Source organism: Echeneis naucrates, chromosome 10 (assembly GCF_900963305.1).
Source record: "Echeneis naucrates chromosome 10, fEcheNa1.1, whole genome shotgun sequence".
In the NCBI taxonomy this organism is placed as follows: Eukaryota; Metazoa; Chordata; class Actinopteri; order Carangiformes; family Echeneidae; genus Echeneis; species Echeneis naucrates.
In genome coordinates, this window is record NC_042520.1 from 2,505,667 (window position 1) to 2,529,449 (window position 23,783).

Genomic DNA, 23,783 nt, shown 5'->3' on the forward strand with positions numbered 1-23,783 from the left:
TCAAGTTAGCTAACATTAAGTTAGCTAACATCAAGTTAGCCAAAGTAAACACGGAAGTGTAGAAATCGGGGAAAGAGGGACTTTATTTATAAAATCAAAACATTATAAAATAAATATTTACATTGAAACAAAGACGGATTCCCACCTCAGGGGATTATTAAAAGAGGGAGGTAATCGAAACTGTTTGTATACGTATTCATACAGGAAGATTTATTTGTTCTAAAAAAAAAAAACACTGAAAATCTAATTATATTTTGTAATTTTGTTGATAACCAAAGAGAATGCCACGGGTTTATATTTGATATAAAATAATTTAAAAAATAAAAAAAGTGTTTTTTGATTTTTAGAAAGGTTGCAAGAAAAAGTCCCAATATATAATTTCTAGTTGAATATTTCACACCGGAAGTTGTGCTGCTGACGGCAGCTAGCTTGATGCTAACCGTAAAACAGGTACTGACGGTTTCTGCAGGACTTCGCAACCGTTTTACTTTTGCAATAGTTGCGATACAGTCAGAGGCGAAAGTCCGCAGCTGGGCTGACAGCAGGTTACAGGACATAATTTTCCAACATGACCGTGAGTTTTTATGGCTGCTATTTTTAATATGTTGTGAAATTAAGCTTTAATTAGGACTGCGTTTCCTCCACCGGAAAGTAGCTAGCAAGCTAGCTGTCCAGGCTAGTTTTTGAAGTTACCGAACACATTCGTCTTCGGCTTGATTTAATTTCAGTGTGAATCCAACTGCACATTAAGTCTACATTAATAACTAGTAACTAGCATAACTAGTAGATAGTGTAGGTTAAAGTTTCAGCACCCCAATAGTGTGTGTTTGTCATGTTTGGTTAACAGTAAAAGAGCAGGCATCTAGCTAAAATGTATTCTATTAAAAGATTCATCATTTCATTCAATTTAAGTTTTTGTTTTGGGGGTATCAAGTAAAAACAAAACCAATTCAAGCCAAATATTTCATGTTTCATTAGATTTGTCCATTGTTTATTTTTATTTTTTTCTCACTTTTAAAATCTTAATCTCAGGGAAATTTCAAAAAAAAAAAAAAAAAAAAAAATCCCACACAGTGTATGTGTTGCATCTGAGAGACCAACAGAATAGATTTTATGATACGTATGATAAAGCCCATTATACAGCGTGATTAAACTGCTTGAATCTGTGCCCAACAGAAGCACGAGTTTGAGGTGGCGATGACTTGTGAGGGCTGTTCGGGAGCTGTGACTAGAGTCCTCAACAAAATTGGAGGTGAGGTGGTTCTTCTCCTTTGAGTCTGTCATATCTCTTCTGACAGAATCCAAAAGGTTTTTGCCATTTATTTGGATCATCTAGACATGCACGCAAAGATCAATATATGACAAACACGTCTGTGTAACCTGATACAGGAAGATGGCAAGTTTATTAAAAATGAAAAAGCATCCAATTCACTGCTGTCCACTTACATGAACATGGCTATGAAATAAAACAATATTACTAAATACTGTACTAATATTTGTGTGCAAACTGTCAGATCATTGTGCTCAAGTATTGCCATTAGAAACCAAAATTATTTAATTGGATATTGATTCAGTCAGAAAGTCAGCTGATGCTGTGGTGGCTCCTTGTTTCTATTTGCTTTATTCAAAATGTTGTGTGCTGTTGTCACACTTCTGTGTTCCAAGATGCATCATGTACCTTATTACAAAAAGAAACTACTTAATTTGTCTGCCAGCCAAAGCAAAGCTCTGTGGGATGGTTTGCCCTGGTGATTTAAAAAAAACAAAAAAAAAAACAAGTGCCTTTTTGTGTTCTCTACCTCAGAGGTGAATTTTGAGATCGACCTGCCAAAGAAACTGGTTTGGATCGAGTCTGACAAGGATGTGGAGGTTCTCATGGAGACACTGAAGAAATGCGGGAAGGAGGTCAAATACAACGGCACTAAATGAAAGGACTCTGCTTCTGCTCATGAAGAACTGGTGACATGATTGTGCGAAAGTGTTAAAGTCTATTTTTTTTCCTGTACCAGCAGAACGCAAAGATTTATGTTTATTTCCCCACAGTTTTATGTTTATACTGCCATAGACCTTCTGTAAATCTGTAAACCTCTTTTGACCTTAAAAAAATATGAATTATAGTTTTACATTGAGATTTAAGTATTAGTACTTTTAACATTAACATTTAATGTCCTTTTAGTAGCAGCCTTGCCTGAATCATATAAAGTTCTAACGAAAAAGCACTTTACACATATTATAATAACACTGCTATTTCTGCTTTCGTTGTCAGCCAGTGTGTTCATTGACATCTTTATTTCTGTGTGTTTTCTTTAGGGAATGGTTTCTGTTGGTGAACATGTATACTGGAATTCAACTGCTTTGCCTGTCACCCCTCCAGCTGTTTACACTCACAAAATTCTTCATTAAGTTTTGTGATTTTTACAAGGTCAGAACTGTGGAATGTGTTTTGGGATTTGCAACAAACCTGAAATTATTGACGCTACTTCGTGTCTAGCAGCGTCTCTGATGTCCTCCAGTGTGTTTGTTTCACATAGTTTCTCTCTCAGTACAGTGGCCAAGCTTAAGTAATTACCAGAAGTAGTCTTCCAACATACCTCTAGCTGAAATCACAGCCTTTCTGAGTCTAATCCTGGCAAGTACGAAAGTGATGCTTCTGCCTGTTCTGTTGGTTTAAGAGTTTAAGTGCAAGAACAAAGCACGTAAACTTTAATTTGAAGTACATTCCCTCGATTGTAAAGAATACGGTAAACTGTTGACAATATGTCTAAGTGTTCACTTAGAATAGTTGCAAAATTCTGTAAATCTGCACCAAGGGTGAAAATGAATCTCTTCCCTTCTCCACCATCTGCAGGACTTTATTTTATCAGCCTACTTCTTCTCTGGTTTATCATCATTTACACTACAATTATTGACTAACCCCACAATTCCAGTAAATCACTTTAAGAGGTTTTAATTTGCTCTATTGTTCTGTTACTTCAAGATCAAAAGAACAATCTTGACATGTAATTTTGTAATTATCCGTCTCACCATATGTTGTATGCAAATGGTAATAAAAAAAAATCTGATCAAAGTGTATTGTTTTATCGTTTTATCTGTGTGCCACAGACAAAATTGTCTTATATATATATATATATATATATATATATATATATATATATATATATATATATATATATATATATATATATGGATGGTTATATTATGATATACTATCAATTGAAATGTATTCACATTAAGAACGGTAGAAACTTGTAAATGGTCAGATATTTTTCGTTGGGGCCTCCGATATTTTTGGTTTTGTTTTAATCACGTATCCAGAATAATTTATAATGTATTGTCTTTATTATTTTCTTATTCATCCGCATCGCTAACAGTTGATCAGACGGTTATTTGACAGCTTCCGGGCGACGTAGATTTACGCCGTGTCGTCAGAGGACGACACCGGCACGAACTGACGTCATTACGTCAGAGGTGAAAGGTCGCCAGCGCGACAACGCCACATGTGTGTTTTGGTGTGTTGTTGATGTTGGACATTTAAAAGGTTTTATTTCTTCCAGCTGTTGGTTTTTTAGGTAAGTTGCTTTTGGTTTTACTTTTTGATTTTTTTGGAGGATTTTTGTTGCCGCCATTTTCTGGTCACCCGCTGAAGTGTCTGTTTTAATTTTAAGCTAGTACTTCTAGTTCCATTTTCGGACACCAGCACACTTTTCATTTTATAATTCCACCAACAAATCCCCAAAGTTTACACTGTTTATGGGCTATCTATGGAACTTTACACCGTTTGTGAAACTGGTCTGATGTTGGGTTGGTTGAAATTGGTCGGTAAAACAAGGCGATGCAAAAACTATTAAATTAGCCTCATAATTCAAACGATGCATTTAATATTCAGTGTCTACAGTCATATCTCAGAAATACACAGTGAGATATCTGTACCCTTGTAGTCCACATCGTCTGTGTAGCTGTAAAGCATTGAATATTAAATTTACTTGATTTATTTTGACATGTCTAGAGCTTTTAGTGGGAAAGGTGCGTTGCAAAGGAAAAGAAATGCATTAAATATTAAACTTGCATTAAAGACCAAAAACCAAAAGCAATTGGAATATTTAAATATATTCAAGCCATTAAAATTGGATTTTGATTAATTTAACATGGAATATGCTGTTTTGTCGATACAATCAAATCAAACACGTTATCATTTTCATTAACATCCTTCAAAAGTCATGCTCAATTGTAATTGTAGGTGTAGTCTTCCAGACTGTCTGGTTTCAGCGTTTTACATGTTAAATGTCCTTTGCAGCCTTTGGCCTCCAGCATCTGTCCTGAGGTGAAATGAGGAACCTGAAGCTGCTGAAGAGCCTGTGCAGCTCGGAGCTGCAGGGTCTGGGCTCCCCACAGTGTTTTTCTGTGCGGGCTGACACTGGTTCTTTGCTGGTTGCCTCTCAGTACTCCATCACAGAATATGACCCCCGAACGGGCCAGGTGAGCTTGTGATAACTTACTGTACTTGTCTCTTTGTCTCTGGGAGGGATGGGGCTGGTAAGAGAAAAGCAAATAAATTTGTTTAAGCTTTAACTCTCTACAGCAGTAAATTAATGTGATTATTGATGCATATAATTGTAAGTTAGAGGGGGAGGCAAAATTTCTTTTTTGAAACTTTATGCCTTTCTCTCCTGTAGGTGGTAAGTGAAGCCTCTTTGACAGCCGATAATTTCCTCCCAGAGGATGGCAGCGGAGCTGTGGTTGGACTGCAGGACTTGGCTGAACTTGAGTCAGTGTGTTTGGCCACAGCTGGTGGCGATGTTGTCCTCTTCAGCCTCAATACATGCCAGGTCAGCAGTACACCAAAAAAAAAAAAAAAAAAAAGAAGTGAGGAGACATTTGTCCATTTCCTAGATTAATTAGAGACTATTAGGATTTACCTCTGAATGAGGGTCCTCACATATTGTTTCTTGTCGACAGTTTGAGTGTGTTGGCAGTGTTGACAGCGGCCTGACATCGATGAGTTGGAGTCCTGATGAAGAGCTTGTGACTCTCACGACTGGTCTGTACTTCTAAAAAAAACACAAACGAAAAAAAAAATATTGATAAAATCAGTCGTGTTATTTTAAACAACAGGTTTGTCAACGAGTGAATAAAATGGTAAAAACTTGTGCTCACAGGTCAGGAAACGATCATCATGATGACCAAAGATTTTGAGCCAATCACCGAGATCAGAATCCACCAGGACGACTTTGGTGAAGGTAAAGTGACTCCAGATTATTTGTCCCCAGCAGATAAATTATGATAATAATACTTCATATAATATTTTGAACATTGTGCATGTTGTGTGTGCTTCCCAGGAAAGTTCATCACAGTGGGTTGGGGCAAGAAGGAGACTCAGTTCCACGGCTCTGAGGGGAAACAGGCAGCACAGAGGAAGATCCAGGTCCAGATCCAACCACAGACACAACTGAGTTTCAGTGGATTTGCATGAATGAGTGTAAACTTGCTTTTAAATGAACATATAGCAAATGATGTAAACTTAAACTCCAGGAGGTGCAGCCAGCTGCTGGGTGGGACGACCGCAGGCCACGAGTGACGTGGCGGGGTGACGGTCAGTTGTTTGCCGTCAGCGCCGTCTGTCCTCAAACGGGAGCAAGGAAGGTGCGTGTTTGGAACAGAGAGGGCATCCTGCAGGCCACCAGTGAGCCCGTCAACGGCCTGGAGCAGGCACTCTGCTGGAAGTAAGAGAGAGCAGTTTCCTTTTGGTTCATTAAACTTTTTTTTTTTTAATCTTGCTTGTGATGTTTTCTTATAGCAAATCTCTTAAAATGTGTGAAAGAAGCTGTCTGATTTAGGTGTGAAGTAAGTGAAAATCTTCTCTCTGGGCCTCAGACCGTCTGGCAGCCTGATAGCAAGCACTCAGCGTCACCCCAACAAACACAGCGTGGTGTTCATGGAGAAGAATGGACTGCTGCACGGAGACTTCACTCTGCCCTTCAGCAAGGACCAGGCTAAGGTTTGTCCAGAGAAATCTGATTTAACATATAAAATCTTCAGCACAACAAGGATCAGTGGAGCAGTTTATCATCCAGAGAACAGTGTTATCAAATTATTTTTCTGATGAGTTTGTGACTTTGTAGGTGAAGGAGCTGTTGTGGAACAGTGACTCCACTGTTTTAGCAGTCTGGGTGGAGGACATGACAGCTGGAGAGGATGGAAGCTTCAACACTTGCAGTAAGCTCAGCCATCAACTCTGGTCTTTTTGGAAACCGCCACTAAGTGTCACTGTAGTTTAAATCGAGACCACACATATTGACATTCTAGATGATTTTTAAAACCCTCACCCTCCCTCATCTGAAATATTGTTTTATTGGGTTGGTGATAGAATATTTTAATTTCATGTGAAAATACCAAGCAAGGGATACAAAATTAAGGAAAAAATGAATACATTCTAGTATATTATGAAACATGATGATAAGGGACAGTTTTTATCATTTCTAAATAAAAGCACAAATTAGTGGTGACCCAATAGACAAGTGGTTAGGTGTTTGGGACAAATACCATGTGTGCACAGATCAGAGATCAGAGCAGCAAGCCTTGTGTTTGATTCCTGGCTGGACAGATTCTCCCCCATATGTCATTCACTTTTTTTCTGTTTTGTTCCACCATGAAATTGAAATGATAAAGCCATCAATTGTTTAAATCACATTTTTCCCTCAGTCTGTGTTGAATTTATATCAAACTTGTTTCCTCCTCTGCAGTCCAGCTGTGGACAGTTGGAAACTACCACTGGTATCTGAAACAGAGCCTGGACTTTGGCAGAGACCCTCAGAAGGCGCCGGTCTGTGTCTGCTGGGACCCCGAACACCCCCTGAAGCTCCACCTGGTGACGCGCAGCTGGACCAGCATCACTTACGACTGGGGATGGACGACAGAGCGAAGCCCCGGGCTGGACGCCACTGACAACGCCAGCGTAGCTGTGATTGATGGAGGTGAGGAACGATGATGAAAGGACAAGGTGGAGTAGCAGAGCAATCCAGTGTGGTGTTAATATTTGTCTCATACCTCTCAGATAAAATCCTGGTGACAACCTTCAGGCAGTGTGTCGTCCCTCCACCAATGTGTTCGTTCGAGCTCCAGCTGAAGTCAGCGGTCAACCAGGTGACCTTCCTCTGCCAACCACAAAGAACCAATGAGCTGGCAGCGTTCACAGCTAATGGACAGATCTCAGTCTATAGCCAAGGTTGGTTTTGCACTGTTTCCATAAAGAGCTAATAACTGAACAAAATAACATTAGGCATTAGATCAGATGCAGAATTTCTTTCTCCCTTTTTGAAATACATAACTTTTTTTATACCTTCGAAGAGTCTCATTAAACCCAGTATGTCTTTAGAATAGAAGATAACCTAGAGTGACGACAGACAAAAACTTTAACGGGGGATTATGGGTAGAAGAAGAATTTGTGCATGAGCAGACGAAAAATATGTTTGGATTCAGTTTTATTATTGTAACCTGCCTGATTGTTTTCATGTTATCAAGACTCCAGAGAACCAGCTGAAAAAACAGCTGATGAATTTAGGATTGTGTCTCGTCCACTGGTCCTCCGGAAAACCTTCAGGTAACACAATTACAGACAATGTTGTGCGTGATACTGTGTCCATAAGATGATCGTGTCTCATAGTGTAATATCTGTTTACTTTTTCATTTGAATAACTAGCATATTAATTTCAAAATGTGAACAGTCTCTCTGTTTTTCCGTTTATTGGTTTGCTTCTGCCCTCACTGTTTCCTGCTTGCTGTGCGTCCTGCAGTGTACCTGCTCTCCAGGACGACCCTCTGGCTCTGCGGCAGATGCTGTGGCTGCAGGATGAGCTGTTTTTGGGCGTCAGCACCGGTCTGCTGCCGACGACCTCCACCCTGAAGATGCTCCATCCTGCTCAGAACGACAGCGACGCGCTCGCTGTCAGGTCAGCACGTCTTTGTCCTGCATTCCTTGTGAATGAACACAAAGCTGTCACAGTGCTGCCTGTTCATGCAGTTCTTTCTGCTTCAGGTCTGAGATAGAAGTGGACGGTGTTGTGGTCAGTATGGTTCACTGTTCTCAGTCTGGCACTGTGGCTCTACAGCTGGAGGATGGGCAGATCAGGAAATTGCTTTGGGGTAACTAAAACAAAGTAGATTATTATGTTTTAACTCTGAAGGTTAAATTCTGCTTTAATCAGCAATTTGATAAAACAATGCTCAATAGCACTCTAATAATAACAGGAGATACATTAAATAGATAAAGTAAATAACATACGTCTGACATTCTTTTAAATCTCTTCTGTAGATTGTCCTGAGCAGTCTGTGGAGGATTGGTGTGACTCCACTGGATGTAAAATGAACTTCCCTGTTCCCTGTGTTCAGATGGCCCTCTGCTCCATCAGTGGGGAGGTAGAAATATAGAATTATGGTCACATGATTAGTCATAAGAATACAGGAAAAAGGCATAATGCTGGTACCTTAACATCTTCAGGAATATCTCCTGGGCCTGACTGACAGATCACACCTGTATGCTGGAGAAACAGAGGTACCATCGCCTCGCTTTTCCACTTTCTCTGTATGTTGGTCCAGAGGCACAGCTGATGGGATGTTCATTCCCTTTTGCCTCTTTCTCAGCTGGCCTCTAACGTGTCTTCCTTCGCCATTTGCAACGACTTCCTCCTCATCACCACACACTCCCACACCTGCCGCTGCCTCCAGCTCAGTACACTCAGTGTCAAAGGTAAGACAAGGTGATTTGTGCTGTAGTTATTGTTTTCTCTTGGACCAGGTAAATGACCTCTGACCTTGCAGGGCTGCAGGCGGCGTTGGCCTCAATTGGAGGTCAGAATGACGAGACGCTGCGCCGGGTGGAGAGAGGATCCAGGATCGTCACTGTGGTGCCTCAAGACACCAGAGTTATTCTACAGGTCAGTTTTGTTGTTTTTGCTTTAAAAACCAGAAACACAGATTGGAAAAAAAATTCTCATCATTTGTGTTTGTGTCCAGATGCCTCGTGGGAACTTGGAAACCGTACATCACAGAGCACTGGTGTTGGCTCAGCTCAGGAGGTGGTTGGATGAGTGAGTGCGATCTTCTTCCATCACATCACATCCCCAGTTTTTAAGTGATGTTACAATTACAATGACAATGACTGTTACAACAGTCACTCCAGGCAAAACTAATTTTAAGTACACAACTGTAATCAACATCTGTAATCTTTGTTTTATATTTATCTCCAAATCTTCACCTTTTTCATAATAAACTTTGGGTTAGGGCTTATAAAAATGTTTAAAAAACCCAGCTTCTTGTGGGTTTTGCCATTGTATTAGAAAAATATCAAATTCTACAAAATTTCAAGCCATATTCTATATCTTTCATCAAAGAAATGGTATTTTGTACTTTGTGATAAAGAAGTTGTTCCGCTGCAGTTCAGTGGCATCGCTTATTGCTGAAACATAAAAGCCAATAAAGAGGATTTTGGGTGTCGCTCAAACCTAATTTGCAGCCCGACTCTTAAATAAACCATCAGCCCAGCTGAGCATAAGTGGAGGAAATTGTGTCACGCTGTTCAAGGAGAGTTCAGCTCAGTTCAGCACGTCATTTTTTCTCCTGTTTTCTAGTTTAAAGTTCAGAGAAGCCTTCGAGTGTATGAGGAAGCTGAGGATCAACCTGAACCTGATTTACGACCACAGCCCAAAGGTTTGTACCAAGATTTAGTGAAAGAGAACACTGATTTCTAAAATCAACAAAAATCCCATAAACACATAAATGTGTAAAATTACATTTGAAAGGATGAAGATATTTAGCTTTGTGGTTGTATCCCTCCACCACTAAGACTAGTTTCAGGTTTATCCAGTTTATCCAGTCCCATAAAGAAATAACCATTTATGTGATATTTTGTACAAATTTTTCTACAAATTTCAATGTGAAGCCTTGAATAAAAACATTGTATGGGACCTTTGACCACCAAAATAATTTGTTCTTTAGCCTAAGTGACTATTTCTGTCAAATTTGAAGGAAACTCCCTGAATTTTACATTTAATTTGGATTTAAGATGTCTTGTGGGGTAACGATATATGAGCCTGGATGTCTGTCATCTTTACCAGTTTGGAGTTGGTGCTTCAATTAAAAAAATAAAAATAAAAATAAATAAATAAACAAATAAAAGGTGTTGTTTTCTCGCCTGCAGGTTTTTCTGGAGAACATAGAGACCTTCATCACACAACTCAACTCCATCAACCACATCAACCTCTTCCTCACTGAACTCAGGTAAGACTGCCAGAGCTGAAAGAAAGAAAATTCTTTTCCATGAGAATGAAAGAAATAATGAAATCTTTATTTTTCTATTCTTTGATTTGCTCTGGCTCCCAGGGAGGAGGACACAACCAGCACCATGTACCCCCGTCCTGAGAGCACCCCTGTCCAGCTGCCACCAGCCTCTGGTCTTAAGGTGGATGTGGTCTGTGATGCTTTACGGAGCGCCATGGAGTCCATGGATCCAAACAAGTCAGTGATACAACATATTGTGACGTATTTAAATTGTCTGACGAATGATCTAGATTCCTTTATAGCTGTAAAAGTCTGTAGACTCTGTAGGTGTAATCAGCAGGGGGACATAAAAGGATCTCCCCCGTCTAGGTTCTGTCTGTCCATATTAACGGCTCATGTGAAGAAGACGGTTCCAGAGCTGGAAGTCGCTCTGCAGAAAGTCCACGAGCTTCGAGGTGAGCACAACAAACACACATAGATGGTAATGCAACGTAACAGATCTTATTTTTAGTGCCGTTTCTATTCGTCCAGAGAACCCACCTGAAGCTCCGGGTGCTGTGAACGCAGAAGAGGCGCTGAAGTACCTCCTCTTCCTCGTCAATGTCAACGACTTGTACGAACATTCTCTGGGAACATACGACTTCGACCTCGTGCTCATGGTGGCTGAGAAATCTCAGAAGGTAAGAGACGATGGAGGAGGTGGAGGAGGCGGTGGAGGAAACAGCTTACTTCCTTCAGGGACGGTATCACAAATCTGAAAACATGACACTTTATGTTCTAAATAATCAGTTAAGCTAATGATGTCATTAAGTCAGACAGCTCTTTGTTTGTTTCAGTTTTACTTTCCAAATGAACTGTAATGCTTTGGCCCTTTTTATAAAAGGAAGACCTCTGAACAAAAACATTAATATGCAGATTATGCATCAAAGCAGAAGAGTAAAAATGGAAGCTGTCAGATTTGTTAACTTCCACTTCATCAAAGAGCTGCTCCAAAATCAAATTAGACGATCAACTTTTAAAGGGACCAGTTTGATCCTTTTATTATTAATATATGACCAGGCAGTAAATAGGGGATGAATTTGGCTGATACTCATTGATTTTTGTCCCTGCAGGACCCCAAAGAGTACCTTCCCTTCCTAAACATGCTGAAGAGTCTGGAGCTAAACTACCAGCGCTACACCATCGACAGACACCTGAAACGCTACAGGAAGGCTCTGTTTCATCTCAGCAAGTGTGGTCAGTCACATCAGAGCCTTCTGCTGCTTTCTGCTTTTGTCTGCAGCCATTTTTCAAGAGGCAGAAATCTTGTGTGGTGCCAATCTCATATGAATACCTACAATTAACACTGAGAGGAAGAAAAATCTGTCAACCTCGAGAAAAAAAAACCACCAAATTTTGAAAGAAAAATAAGTTTTGAAATGCTTTAGTTACATGTTTTTATTTTTACTTTTATTTATTTTTTGTTTTGTGCTCAGGTGAGGAACATTTCCCCGAAGCTCTGCAGTTGGTTAAGGAGCAGAAACTCTACAGTGAAGCTCTGAGACTGTTTACAACAAACAGCGCTCACTATAAGGTACAGACGCCGTTTTCTTTCATGGTGTGGAGGAGCCTCGATTTCAAAGACATCACAGATTACCTTTTGACCTCCAGGCTCTGAGCTGCGCCTATGCAGAGCACCTGGTGGAGCAGCAGCAGGTGGAGCAGGCCGGCCTGTTGCTATGGCGCTGTGGCGAGTCAGTTGGCGCCCTGCAGGCGTTCGCCAGCAGCTCCAGCTGGAGAAACGCCATCTGTGTGGCGCAGCATATCCCGCTGCCTCCTGACCAGTTGGCTCTGCTGGCCAGGGACCTGGCAGGTAACCATTGCGACAGACTGACAGGGAGGTGATGTGGTTCTTGACACGCCAATCCAACAATGGTCTCCACTTCCTTCCTTCACAGAGAAGCTTACTGAGCAGCGGCGCTACTCGGAGGCCGCTCTGCTGCTGGACCAGTACGCCAAAGTAAGAGCGTGAGAAGAGCCGACCCAAACGACTCTTAATGAAGCAGCTTTCTGACGGGGAAAGAACCGGATTAACTTCCTGTCTGAAGCTGGCCGCTGAGGTCTCATGTTGTCTGTGTTCTTGTTTCCAACAGGACTGCGAGGAAGCCATCTTGGCTCTGATCACCGGTGCAGTCTGGGAGGAGGCACTTCGATTGGTCAGTGGGCAGAAATGTTATTTATCCCAGAGGCATTGTTGGAATGTTCCAACTGAAGCAGCATCCTTTGACGTGTGTGATGGTTTTATTTCAGACGTACATGCACAACAGGCAGGACATCACTGAAACCAACCTGAAGCCTGCTCTGTTGGAAGGTAAGAACAGTGTGAGTCTAAATTTACAAATCAAGAGATTCAAGATCATTATTTGTCACATGTGGTGCAACCACAGTGAAATGCAAATGTGTACAGCAAACTGTGCATCTAAGAAGAATAAAAAAAAAAAAAAAAACACTAATTGTACAAAATGTACAATTTGGATAAGGGAGGAGTGAAAAAGGTGTGTGAGTCTTCTGCCATTTAAAGAGTTTGTGGTTGGGGTGGGGGGGGTCGTCCAGGAAGATTTTCAGTGTTGTATCTGATGTTGTCCTTGTGTTGCATCAGCCGTCAACACTCAGGCGGCTTTCCTTGAGGCTCAGCTGGCCACGTTCAGCCGGCACAGGACCCGGCTGGCTGTGGTCCGGGAGCAGAAACAGAAGGCCAGACTGGACATGCTGGGTGAGAGCAAGTTTTCATCGTGTGTGTGTGTGTTGGCTGCTGCTGCTCATCTATTGCGGGAAAACAAGTTCATGTTAATTTTAATCTAATTTTGACAGAATAAAATAAAATGTCTATTTTTAGCCATTGTAGCAGCTGCATGTGGAGACTCTTCTTTTACGTCGTCTTTCAGATGAGGACGGCCCAGACTGTCCTGATGCTGAGCTTTACTCTGAAGCCAGTAGCGTGATGACCGGATCCAAATACTCCCACAGCAACTCCCGCATCTCCTCGTAAGATCTTATTTTTTTACTTCTAAATGTCTAGATGTGCCACAAATGATGACTGTTTTTTCTGGTTTCATGCTCACGCAGGAGATCATCGAAGAACCGGAGGAAGGCCGAGAGGAAGAAGCTCAGTCTGAAGGAAGGAAGCCCGATGGAGGACAGAGCACTGATGTGCGCTCTGGGCGAGATCATTACCACAGTGGACAAGATGAGAGGTACAGACCTGTACACTCAAACACTCGACATAGAAATGTCATAATTTATTTATTTCAGTCTCAGCTGAAGATTTAGACGAAGATTTAAATACATAAATGGATCAGATGAAAGCTGTCTTCACATTTGTTTGATTTTTAAAATGGCATTCTTGATAAAAACTCATCCAATATTTATTTAAACCTCTTTTCATTAACACATTTCCATCCCTCCATGCCTGTTTGATGGAACACAGAGGAGGTACACAACCTGCTGAAAGCCCTGGTACTGTTCCAGTTCGACAAACAGGCCGAGAAGCTTCAGGCGGCCTTCGAGGAAGCTCTGCAGACGATGGAGACAGCGGTGCCGGAGGTGTGGCCTGAAGGCCTCCAACAGAACCAAGCTCCGGTAACTAGAATACCAGAAATGATCATTATAACGTCAGTAACATGCATGTTTTTAGAGCGTCTTGATTGTAGTTTTGGTGAATTAATTGTCCGCACTTTGACCAAATTAAACACCAGCAACACAAGATATCTTCAACAAATTAGAAACAAGAGCAGTGTTGTGTTTGTAAATTGTCAGGATTTATATCGCTACTCTTTTCCCGCTCTCCAGATCACTGGGCCAAACTCGACCGCGAACACCATCATGGCGTCTTTCCAGCAGCAGCAGCAGCGACCTGCAGCTTCACAAGGTCGGCAGCATTTTAAGAGATAAACGCTCATTACCCAGTTTATTACCTCACATTAAGACTCACAGGTCACCGTTGGAACAACCTGTCTGCTCTGTATTGTCTTCCAGTGATTTTTGGGTCTCATTAATTTCCTTTGCTGTAGATGCTGAGCTCCCGGCACCCCCAAAGATGAGAAACGGAGTCAAGTGGAAGCTCACCATCCTGAAGTAGTCTTATTCCTGCAGTTTTTACCTGTAAAGTCAAATGTTCATTATGTCATAAATAAAGATCCAGTTAACAACATGGGGGTACGTTTTTGTACAAAATCTTGTAGTCTTAATAGATTTGTGGGCATGATACTTTTATTTTGAAGGAGTGGTGTTATTTCAATCTGAGCCGTATTAGATCGGCTGAAGGGGAAGTGGTCACCAAACTAAGGTAAACACATAAAGACAAAGTTGCTGTCCTCTTCTCACAATCGAGAGTGTGAAGGTGCATATGGTCCAAAAAACGGACCCGCTTCCTGTGTGCAGTACTTGTTCCTCCTGTTGACCTGCAGCTATTCTGGGAAAAGGAAAGGCCTCGTTCTCTCATCGGGCCAGCAGAGCGCTAACAGTCCAAAGCAAACGCAGCAGTTCAGGTGACGCAGTGACTTCTGCTGCTCCACAGCAGATTTAATTCTTATTTCAACAGCTGTTTTTTTTTTTAAAGAAGAAATGGTGACATGACTCCAGTAAGAACAAGTCCTGCTTTGTTCCCATCCTCATCCTCATCACACCCTCTTGGCCCGTTTGGCGGCAGCAGCGGCGGCGGCGGCTGCACGCCTCTGGTTGATGGCCTTGGTGGTGACTCGGAGCTTGCGTAGACGTAGCTGCCGCAGCCTGAGTTGCAGGTCTTTGGGGATTTTCCCTCCCTTTGCCAGGATCTCCTGGAGCCGCTGTTTGGGCATCTTGGTGAGCTGGAAGTCGCAGATTGTGGGATAATAGTCGTACATGACCTGGCAGGTTCGGGAGGAGGGGGAGTACCCCTCTGCGCTCACCGTCACTTTGTACTCGCCGGGGTTCAGCAGCCGCCAGTAATCGCCATCAGAGGCTGCAGAAGGAAATGCATTTCATTCAAAACTTCATGGCAGCAGATCCAAAGGCCTCAATCTACTCATCATAAAAATAACACTGACAGAAAATTCATGCAGATTCTACATTACACATTTTCCATTTTCACAGCCTTAATTATTGATTTCATAATAATGGTGTGAGATGTAAAAACTACCTGATCTGATATGATGATCGATGTCGTCAACTTTTATTACAGCGTCTGGTATCCCAGCCTCTGTGTCTTTGTCCCGGATCACACCTTTAATCCCGCGGTGAACCTGCAATAAAGAGGCAAAAGAACATAAATAGAAATCAGCCTAAAGCAGAGGTGATGATGTTAAATGAGGCCGACCTGCTCCATGTAGACCAGCAGAGACTCTCGGTTGTTCTCCCACTCGATGGGAAGCTCGCTGACGTGAGGAAACTTATCGCAGGATAACTCCACCGTCACCTCGAAGCAGTTGGTGTGGAGGTAACTGAAGTCGTTCATGCCTGCAACGATGGAACACAAAAGGGGAAAGGCAATCTGCTGCAGTTACTACCAGACTGCTTTTATTTTACGTTTACATTTGTCATGTTTGGAATTTGGACATTAGAAATTAAAACATCTTATTTTTCTTAATCTTCCCACTTTGCTCCCTCACTTATGGAAACTCAACAGCAAATGATCTTACTTCCTGGTACGTTGTGCCAGTCGGCTCCATTGATGATGTTGTTGTATCTGAGGAAGTCTTTGTTGTGACAAGGCCGCCGGTCCGGGTTGGACATCACCTGGTCACGTTGGACACAGAAGGACACGTTAAGGGTCGGTTCGATCCTTCGATACTCACGATGCTCATTCGGTATCGATACCTAAAAAACACAGATGGCTCCAGAGAGGAATTAAAGAAGTTTTTGTGCTTGTGGAGTTGTGACTGGTTGTCGACTCGAGGTGCACTCCTGCTGAGGAGGGTTAAACGTTACTCAGAAAGTGTAATTCATTATGCAAAAAGTTAACTTGCATGAAAAACCACACAAATTTATGTTTTCATGCATTTTTCTGAACATTGTTGTCAGAAAACTTGAATGTTACTGTGAAATATTTAGATCAATAATCTAAAACGTGTCGTGTGACGTTTCTAAAACTGGAAGTATCACTTTGGTTGTTTGCGTTGAGGAGGAGCAGCGACCTGGTTGGTGCTGGCGTAGGCCGTGGCCAGCCAGCGGAAGAAGCTCTCATCAGCGGTGGGCGTGTGTTCGCGTGGCGCCCAGTCCCGGGTCATGTCGTACGGGTACGTGACCACCAGCTCCCCGCCGTGGAGGTTGGCGCTGAGGACGAAGGGGATGTTCTGCATCCAGCTGATCACAGCTCGGGTCTCTGACGCCACCTGAATGTGGAGGTGGAAGAGCCAAAGTTCACCTCATTTTTAACTTTTGTTCTTGAATAAATTGAAGTTTACAGTTAAAATAATCAGATTTTTTTCATCACTGAGGTGAGAGCTAAGCTGAATTTCTAGTCTCTGAGATTTGTGTATGTTTTTTGGTGGCTGTGGTCCTTATTCTGCAACAAAGTCTTCATGTTTATCAGCGTAAATACACAATTATCAGTTTAACTGTCAGACTGTAAAATGAGATGACACAAAAACAGCTAAACTTCATCACCAATGAGATATTTCGTCGATGGTGCAGAAAGACAACGAACGAAACGACTGAATGGTCAAAGCCACACGTAGGAAAACTATTTCATTATTATAACTCTGCTCACAAAGGCCTCCTCAGAGGTGTACTGCTCGGGGATGGGGAAGTAGTGGTTGATGAGTTTGGACCGGTCCGTCTCCAGCTCGATGGCAGTCCACATCACAGAGTTCAGGTCGGCAAAGTTGTGGTTCATGTCTATTCCCTCGTAGCTGTAACGGCCGAGGGCCCAACCCGCCAGCTCCGAGCCCTGTGGAGGTCAGAAACATTTGAATTATCCCGGGTTGGCTCCAAACAGTTTATAACCTTTGGCACCTTTTTGAAGGCCATCTCGTAGCCGTCAGGGTTCATGGAGGGCAGCAGGTGGATGCGAGTTTCTTTGACCAGGCGGACAATGCGCTGGTCGCCCCGTTTGTATTCTTGGCACATGTACTCCATCAGGTTGAGCAGCAGCTCACGGCCCAGCACCTCGTTCCCGTGCATCCCCGCCACATAACGGAACTCCGGTTCTCCTGCAGGGGGAAACCACTGCTGAGTCCAGATGGAGCAACAGAATAATGTCTGCTTCGAAATATGAATCGAGATAAAAGCAAAAGCCCGAAAGTTAGATAACTGAATGTCTTTATTATACTGACCTGACCTGATCTTATCTTCAAAACTCATTTTACTTACAACGCATTTGTTTTCAGAATGCAACTGAATGCAGCTGAGTGCCCTGAGAGACCTGGATCTGTTTCCTGTTTTCCCCGTATGCATTACTCTCACAAGTAGCCCTGAAATCTCACACATCCTCCACAAAACTTTTAACGAGGAGAAGTTTCAGCTCAAACTACCCACAGAGTTCCACAAAGCCGTCTTCCTGTCTACCTGCCCGTTTCCATAACCATCTACTTCAGCCACATAGCGACCAACCTTCTGATCTATCTATCCACCCAACTCACTACTTTCCTCACTACCTATTAACCTCCCAACCCATCAGGTTTTATTTCATACAGCAGAAACCAAATCAAAGTGCTTTACAAAAGACAACACACGCAGGCACATACAGGGGACTACGATCCAAAGTGATAACGGCTAATTTAAAAATGAGATATGTTGATGAAATGTGTTTAAACATGAAAAGATTAATTAAAAATAACAATGAAATAACACAAGAAAGAAGAAAAGTGATACAACAAATTAAAAAAGACGGAGCACAATAAAATAAAAATAATTATAATAAATGATCTACATACCGCTCAGTTATTTGCCTAGCTCCCTATCCACCCCCCTAGTTTCCTACCTTTCTACCTCGAAGTGATCTCCCGCTTTCTTTCTACTCATGCTGTGCTTCCTTCGCTGATTTTGGCGGGAAAAGCTCTCTGCCGCCATGTGGTCTGAGCCGACAGGGCCAAAGAAAACATTTGTAAAGCTCAGAGCAAACGTAGAGGAGCTCTGACTCGTGCAGGTTTACGGCTCACACAGTGCTGGACTGTCAGTTTTAGTCAAAGACTGGTTTCTTTACGTTGACCTTTGACCTCTTCGCTCAAAACGAATCAAGCACTCACACTGAAAAGCTGATGTGTTATATATCATTAGTATTACATTACGAGACGTTTGGTTGATAAAACAGTGAAACTAGCAGTTGAATCTGAATGAGGTTTTTGTTTTTCTCACCCAGCTCGTGTTTTCCAGGGTTGTCGGAGATCTCCATGACGTAGAGCTTCAGACCTGTGTAGCTCTTGCCGATGCTGTAGATCCGGGTGATGTCAGGACACGCCTCGTTCACCGACTTCATCAGCTGCGAGAGGAAAAAGTCTGATTTTATCACTGTGAATGAAAAAATGATGAAGTAACTCATCTGTCTGTCTGTCTGTCTTCTGTTGTGGTTCTTGAGTGTGTTGTGTACAATCTTTTCCTCTGTCCAGTTTGTGTTAAAACACTGAGTGTGTTACGTGGACTGTCCATCTTTGTTGTCTTCTGTCCATCAGATCTAGGACGGTGTCTTCACATAGACTGCAGGTAGTGGCAGCTCAGTGAGGACACTGTCACGATGGCGTGAAACATCCCATAATATTTGTTTTTTGGTCAGACTAAACTGAGACCACACACACACACACACACACACACACACACACACACACACACACACACACACACACTCCCTGCAAAACTAAAAAACGGCTTCTGCCTCTTTAAAGATGTCCTTTGGCACAGTAAATATGAACGCTGTTGTGTTGGGGCATTTTCTCTCCCACCTTCCTCATCTCCTTGTAGTTGTGGTGTCTGAAGTCCAGTTTGTCTCTGGACTGTGGCGGCTCCGTCTGCCAGGGGTAGATGTTATTGGGATCTAATAAAGGAGGAGGGTCGTGTGCGTTACGGAGGTTAAACGTAGAATGAAAACACAACAGCACGTGTCAGGCTCTGTACAGACGAACCTGGGACGGGGCAGCCCAACACCTCTGCTCTCAGACAGATGTCCCCCTCCGTCCCGTTCTGGTACCAGGTCTGAGGGTTGATCCGGATGTAGCGGGCCACGGTGGACGTGTTGAACAGGGCCAGGACGGGACTCTCCGTGTCCTGGTTACCTTCAAAAATCTGGAGAAATAGAAAAGAAAACTGAATTCATCTTTAGCCTCTGCTGGGAAACTGATCAAAGCCGAACCTCAAACTCACGATTAGACTTCAGTGTGATGGAAAACAGCTCGGTTACTCACAGCCTCTTTCGTCCCGTTCATGCAGGACTTCCACAGCAGGGAGTCGTTACTGAACTGGACCTTGTAGGTGTGAACCAGGTCCCAACTGTGAACAGAGAAAACACAGCAGACGAGCTGACGGAGGAAAAGATCAGGTGATACAAACTAATGCTGCTAATTTACAGCTAACGTCTGCTTCAGTGGAACAGTACAGTTAAAAAAAAAATCATGTCATTTCCCATCATGCTCTCTGGTGCTGTGAAGCCTTCGACCTCCAGCTCTGACCTCCAGATGGAGCTGCGTCCCTGCAGGATGACGCCGGTGAAGCGGGTCAGTCGCCGAGCGTCGACCTCCAGCCACTGCTTCCTGTCTCTGTGCTGAGCGCACCAAGCCCCGTCGTAGATGTCTCCGTCCTCTATGCCGGACTGAAACACACAGAATGATGCTGCTGCTCTGGACAGACTGACCGGAGCTCCCGTCGGACTGCCTGGTTACCTGGATGTTGAGGCGGCCGCGGTGAGGGCCAAGGCCTCGCCGCTTGTAGGATGACGCCCTCAGCTGATCGTCTCTGACCTTTAGCGACTCCAGACCCAGAGGGGGACATTCTGATGCCGCCGAAAGACACTCGGTGATCACATCAACATCATCAACATCATCAATCAAGGACAAGAGGTAAAAAGTCTGATGGGTGAGCTTCTACTGCCAAGCCAGTCAAACTGATGGCACTAATGATGCTGAATTCATTCTGATCAATCCTGGATTAACTGCTGATGACAGATGGTGTTGTATCTCCAGCCAACAGCATCTCTATAGCAACACGTTTACTCCCATCAGACAGAAAACGGAGAATGAGTCTCCAGTTTCTGGGTTACTTGTGAAGAGAGGCAGTTTGATTTCCAAAAGCTTTGCTGAAGTAAGTCAACCGTACATTATAATTATACACACACGCTGTATGTTCACATAACATATACACAGACACACAGTGTGTACATTCTACACACGCTTGACTACTTGAGAAGCTGAGAGTTAAGATATTAGAAGGTCATTCCTCTAAAGCATGTGAGAGAACAAGGAAAAATGTGTGCAGATGAATTCTATGGCTCCTGAAAGATAAAGGAGGGAGGAAGGTTAGCCTGCCCGGAGCCCGGCACCTCTCTGTGGGAGTGGAAGGAGCTGGGGGTTGAATCTGGTGGGGCTTCCCTCCAGAAGCCTCCCTGATCTGAACCCGAGTCTTTGCCCCGAGAGAAGGAGTTCAAGTATCTCAGGGTGTTCCCGAGTGAGGGACCTCTGGAGGGCGAGACTGACCGGAGAATCGGGGCAGTCTTCCATCCTACCTTCACCTTTGGCCACGAGCTAAAGTCTGAATGTTTTTCAGATTTTTAGATTTTTATTGTTCTCTTTTCTGGAATTGGAGCTTTTTTCAGAAAATGTCTCGTAAATTGAAAGAGGAGGGCAGGAAGCAGAGAGAACAGCCCTGGCTCTTTTAAACCTCCTGCTGCATTAAAACCTCACACAGACTCTCATTGTCTGGAGAGTTCAGCTCGGTTCAAACGGCCTCTTCCTGCCAGGAAGCTCCACCGGCTGCTGAAAGAGTCAGGCCGAGGTATAGGAGCAGCTCAGATCAACACTGAGACGTAGGTGGCATTTCCTTCACCCCCTCTGGCCTTGTACTCCAGTCAGATCTCTGTTGTGCGACTTGTTGACTTCTCTACTGGATTCCCACCAAAACACAAAGATCTCTCTGAACAAAAGAGACTGACCGGAAAACTGACCGCAAAAAACAAATTTTCATGGAGCTTCATGAGAACAACATTTGGTCCTCGCTGAGCAGGAATCAAAGGAGGTTTGAGCTTCCGACCATTCGTCTAATTATCATCTGGAGCTGTTTGCTCCTCTCACACTCGCAGGAAAAAGAACCGGTGACGTCTCATTTATAAATTATAGATCTTCTTTTCTGTGATTTGTGTTGTGCTTTTCTGACACAGAGCCAACAGAGGAGCGCCGATGTTATTAACTTTGCTTCTCCGGCTTTTCCGGCATGGCACCGTCTGATAATCCGACTCCAGCTCCGGCTTACAGGCCTGAGTGGATCTGATTTCACAGGACGAGACAAGTCGCTTACTCAGCATTTATCTGCTGCGACCGTTCACCAATCAGGCTGTACATACAGACGCACACACATTCATACACAAGAATGTTAACACAGAGACATACACACACACACACAGAAGAACTGATACACAAAGCAGCTGGTGGGTGAATTAAAACTGAAAAATGTTTAGTGTGAGCTGCAGACAGAGAGCATGTGCAGTTTCAGCATCTGATCCTGGACTGGAGGGGTTAAACAGGCAAATAGTTTGATTTTGTGTTTGCTGCTGATAATTCAGTGTCCCAGTGAGACCGCTTGAATCATCCTGCTGCAGCAAACCTCCAAACTGTTTGCCTCTGACGTCTACGAGCTGCATACTGTTCACTCCGGGGCCGATACATACGTGGGACCGTCTCCACCTTCCACTTGGTTTTCTTAACAAGCTTTGGCCTCTGTTTGCTGACTTTGGGTTTCTTCTGGACCGCTTTGGACTTCTTCCCTACAGTAACGCTCCTGCTGGACCTCCTTGCTACAAAAAGGCACACCAATTTGTGAATGCATGCAGAGAGCATTCTTCAGCTCAGGTGTGTGTGTGCGTGTGTGTGGCTGTTGCTGCTCCATCTGAAGCCACCAGAGGACACAACTTTAAAAATCACAGACGGCATTCACGGGAGTTCTGCTGCCGCATTCGACGTGTTTGCATCAATTTACATTCGGACCAATCTGGCTGCAGCCTGCCGTTGAATTGATGCCTTCATGAACACCATCACACACACTTTTTTTTTTTTTTTTTGGGCCATCACACTGAGCATCTGGTTTTCATCAGTAGAGAACACACACAGCTGAAGTCTCCCATCCTCCCCCAACGCTCGGACACTGACTCTAACTGCAGATATGCAAAGAACAACAGAGCTTTCTAACACTGAGTCTCGACGAGGATCTGAGGAATCCCACTTTGTCTACAAACACCCAGACCTCAGTAGCTACTCTACATTTCCTCTTAAAACTGAAGAAAGGAAAATCACATGGGACCAACAATTAGTTTGGGCAGATTAACACAACTGCCCCATGAACATTTTTCCAGCTGAATCCCAGAGCCAATTCTATGGACTGATGTTGCACCAATGAAGTCATCCAAAATTAAACCCTAAAAATAAAAATGTGATATCTTCTCACCTAGCTCCACAGGACCTTCGTCTTCTTCTCTGTGAGCTGCAGTTTTCCTGGTTCCTCCAGTTGGACGTTCAGCTGTCGTCTCACTGTAACCGGCTGTGGGAGCATCAGAGGTGGCTCCTGCAGGAAAAGGGCTCACAGTTGCAGCGACAGCTGGATGGGGGGGTCCCCCTGCGGATGAGCCTCCGTCAGCAGGTCGACTCCGCACCAGGACAGAAGAGCCATGATGGAGAAACAGGAGCAGAGTGAAGTGCAGAGCTCCGGCCATAGTAACTCTGAGCCTTCTAAAGAAACACCACCAGCACTCAGTCAACCTCCCCGACCTGCACTGCCAAAGCCCCCGCCGCGCAGAAACAACTTCCTGTCACAGGTCTACAAAATAAAGTCTGCGATGGAGCGTGACAGTTTAGTGCTTTTTCAGGTCGCACGTCAAACCAAACTGAATAAACTCTTCAGTGCTTCAGTAAATCATAACAGACGTGTGATGAACCTTCTGACAAAACGACCAATCGGGACAACAACTGGACGAAACAATTCTGAAAAACAAACAGTCTTCAGCCACAGAAAACCATCAGCTTCCCATTTAAGTTGGCAAGATGATTCTCAGGAAAAACTATCGAAGACTTTAAGAACCTTTCCAGGGATCCAAGTTGGACATTCAATAAATTCATTTTATATCATTGCCTGTAATCAAAACTTTCCTCTTCAGTAACAAATGTGCTTTTATTTTGAAGGGGTAATGAAAACCCTGTAGTTTCTCTTTCTGTCTGAGTTGACTCTGCAGAGTTTACTCAGGGATTAAACTCAGCCAACCCTGCTCTTCATCGAGCAGCAGAGGAGCCTCGTTCTGTTTCACCAAGGCACCAAAAAAAAAAACGGATGTTTTTCTGGTTAAACAGCTTTAATGGCAGACAGGATGA

General features: G+C 43.3%; 3 protein-coding genes across 6 annotated transcripts; 2 read left to right on the top strand and 1 right to left on the bottom strand.

Moving 5' to 3' along the window:
- Positions 1-433: 433 nt before the first annotated feature.
- Positions 434-3,061, top strand: atox1 (antioxidant 1 copper chaperone). The gene is made up of 4 exons (XM_029512826.1): positions 434-574; positions 1,177-1,252; positions 1,805-1,970; positions 2,311-3,061. The coding sequence occupies exons 1-3, from the start codon at positions 569-571 to the stop codon at positions 1,927-1,929; spliced, it is 207 nt and encodes a 68-aa protein (XP_029368686.1). The 5' UTR covers positions 434-568; the 3' UTR covers positions 1,930-1,970; positions 2,311-3,061.
- Positions 3,062-3,468: 407 nt separating this feature from the next.
- On the top strand, positions 3,469-14,461 carry elp1 (elongator acetyltransferase complex subunit 1). 3 transcript variants are annotated; one of them, XM_029512103.1, is made up of 36 exons: positions 3,469-3,569; positions 4,295-4,476; positions 4,674-4,826; positions 4,957-5,038; positions 5,157-5,237; positions 5,337-5,422; positions 5,533-5,720; positions 5,872-5,995; positions 6,120-6,213; positions 6,741-6,971; positions 7,052-7,222; positions 7,519-7,597; positions 7,791-7,946; positions 8,033-8,139; positions 8,309-8,412; positions 8,495-8,548; positions 8,638-8,743; positions 8,815-8,930; positions 9,010-9,083; positions 9,624-9,702; positions 10,193-10,272; positions 10,375-10,509; positions 10,642-10,727; positions 10,804-10,952; positions 11,385-11,508; positions 11,748-11,845; positions 11,923-12,124; positions 12,210-12,271; positions 12,405-12,467; positions 12,562-12,622; positions 12,911-13,024; positions 13,197-13,296; positions 13,378-13,505; positions 13,739-13,890; positions 14,101-14,179; positions 14,322-14,461. In XM_029512103.1, the coding sequence occupies exons 2-36, from the start codon at positions 4,327-4,329 to the stop codon at positions 14,387-14,389; spliced, it is 3,936 nt and encodes a 1,311-aa protein (XP_029367963.1). In that variant the 5' UTR covers positions 3,469-3,569; positions 4,295-4,326; the 3' UTR covers positions 14,390-14,461. The 3 variants fall into 3 exon arrangements, with proteins under 3 accessions (XP_029367963.1, XP_029367962.1, XP_029367961.1); XM_029512102.1 differs by having other exon boundaries at positions 5,530-5,720; positions 14,322-14,389; XM_029512101.1 differs by lacking the exon at positions 3,469-3,569 and having other exon boundaries at positions 4,327-4,476; positions 5,530-5,720.
- LOC115049683 (probable carboxypeptidase X1) lies at positions 14,399-23,166 on the bottom strand. Of its 2 annotated transcripts, XM_029512104.1 has the most exons (15): positions 22,867-23,166; positions 22,094-22,219; positions 20,097-20,206; positions 19,887-20,026; positions 19,623-19,707; positions 19,344-19,503; positions 19,164-19,255; positions 18,583-18,706; positions 17,242-17,438; positions 16,997-17,176; positions 16,422-16,619; positions 15,927-16,023; positions 15,605-15,744; positions 15,428-15,530; positions 14,399-15,250 (listed from the first exon to the last, which is right to left on the bottom strand). In XM_029512104.1, the coding sequence occupies exons 1-15, from the start codon at positions 23,129-23,131 to the stop codon at positions 14,931-14,933; spliced, it is 2,337 nt and encodes a 778-aa protein (XP_029367964.1). In that variant the 5' UTR covers positions 23,132-23,166; the 3' UTR covers positions 14,399-14,930. The 2 variants fall into 2 exon arrangements, with proteins under 2 accessions (XP_029367964.1, XP_029367965.1); XM_029512105.1 differs by lacking the exon at positions 22,094-22,219.
- Positions 23,167-23,783: the final 617 nt, after the last annotated feature.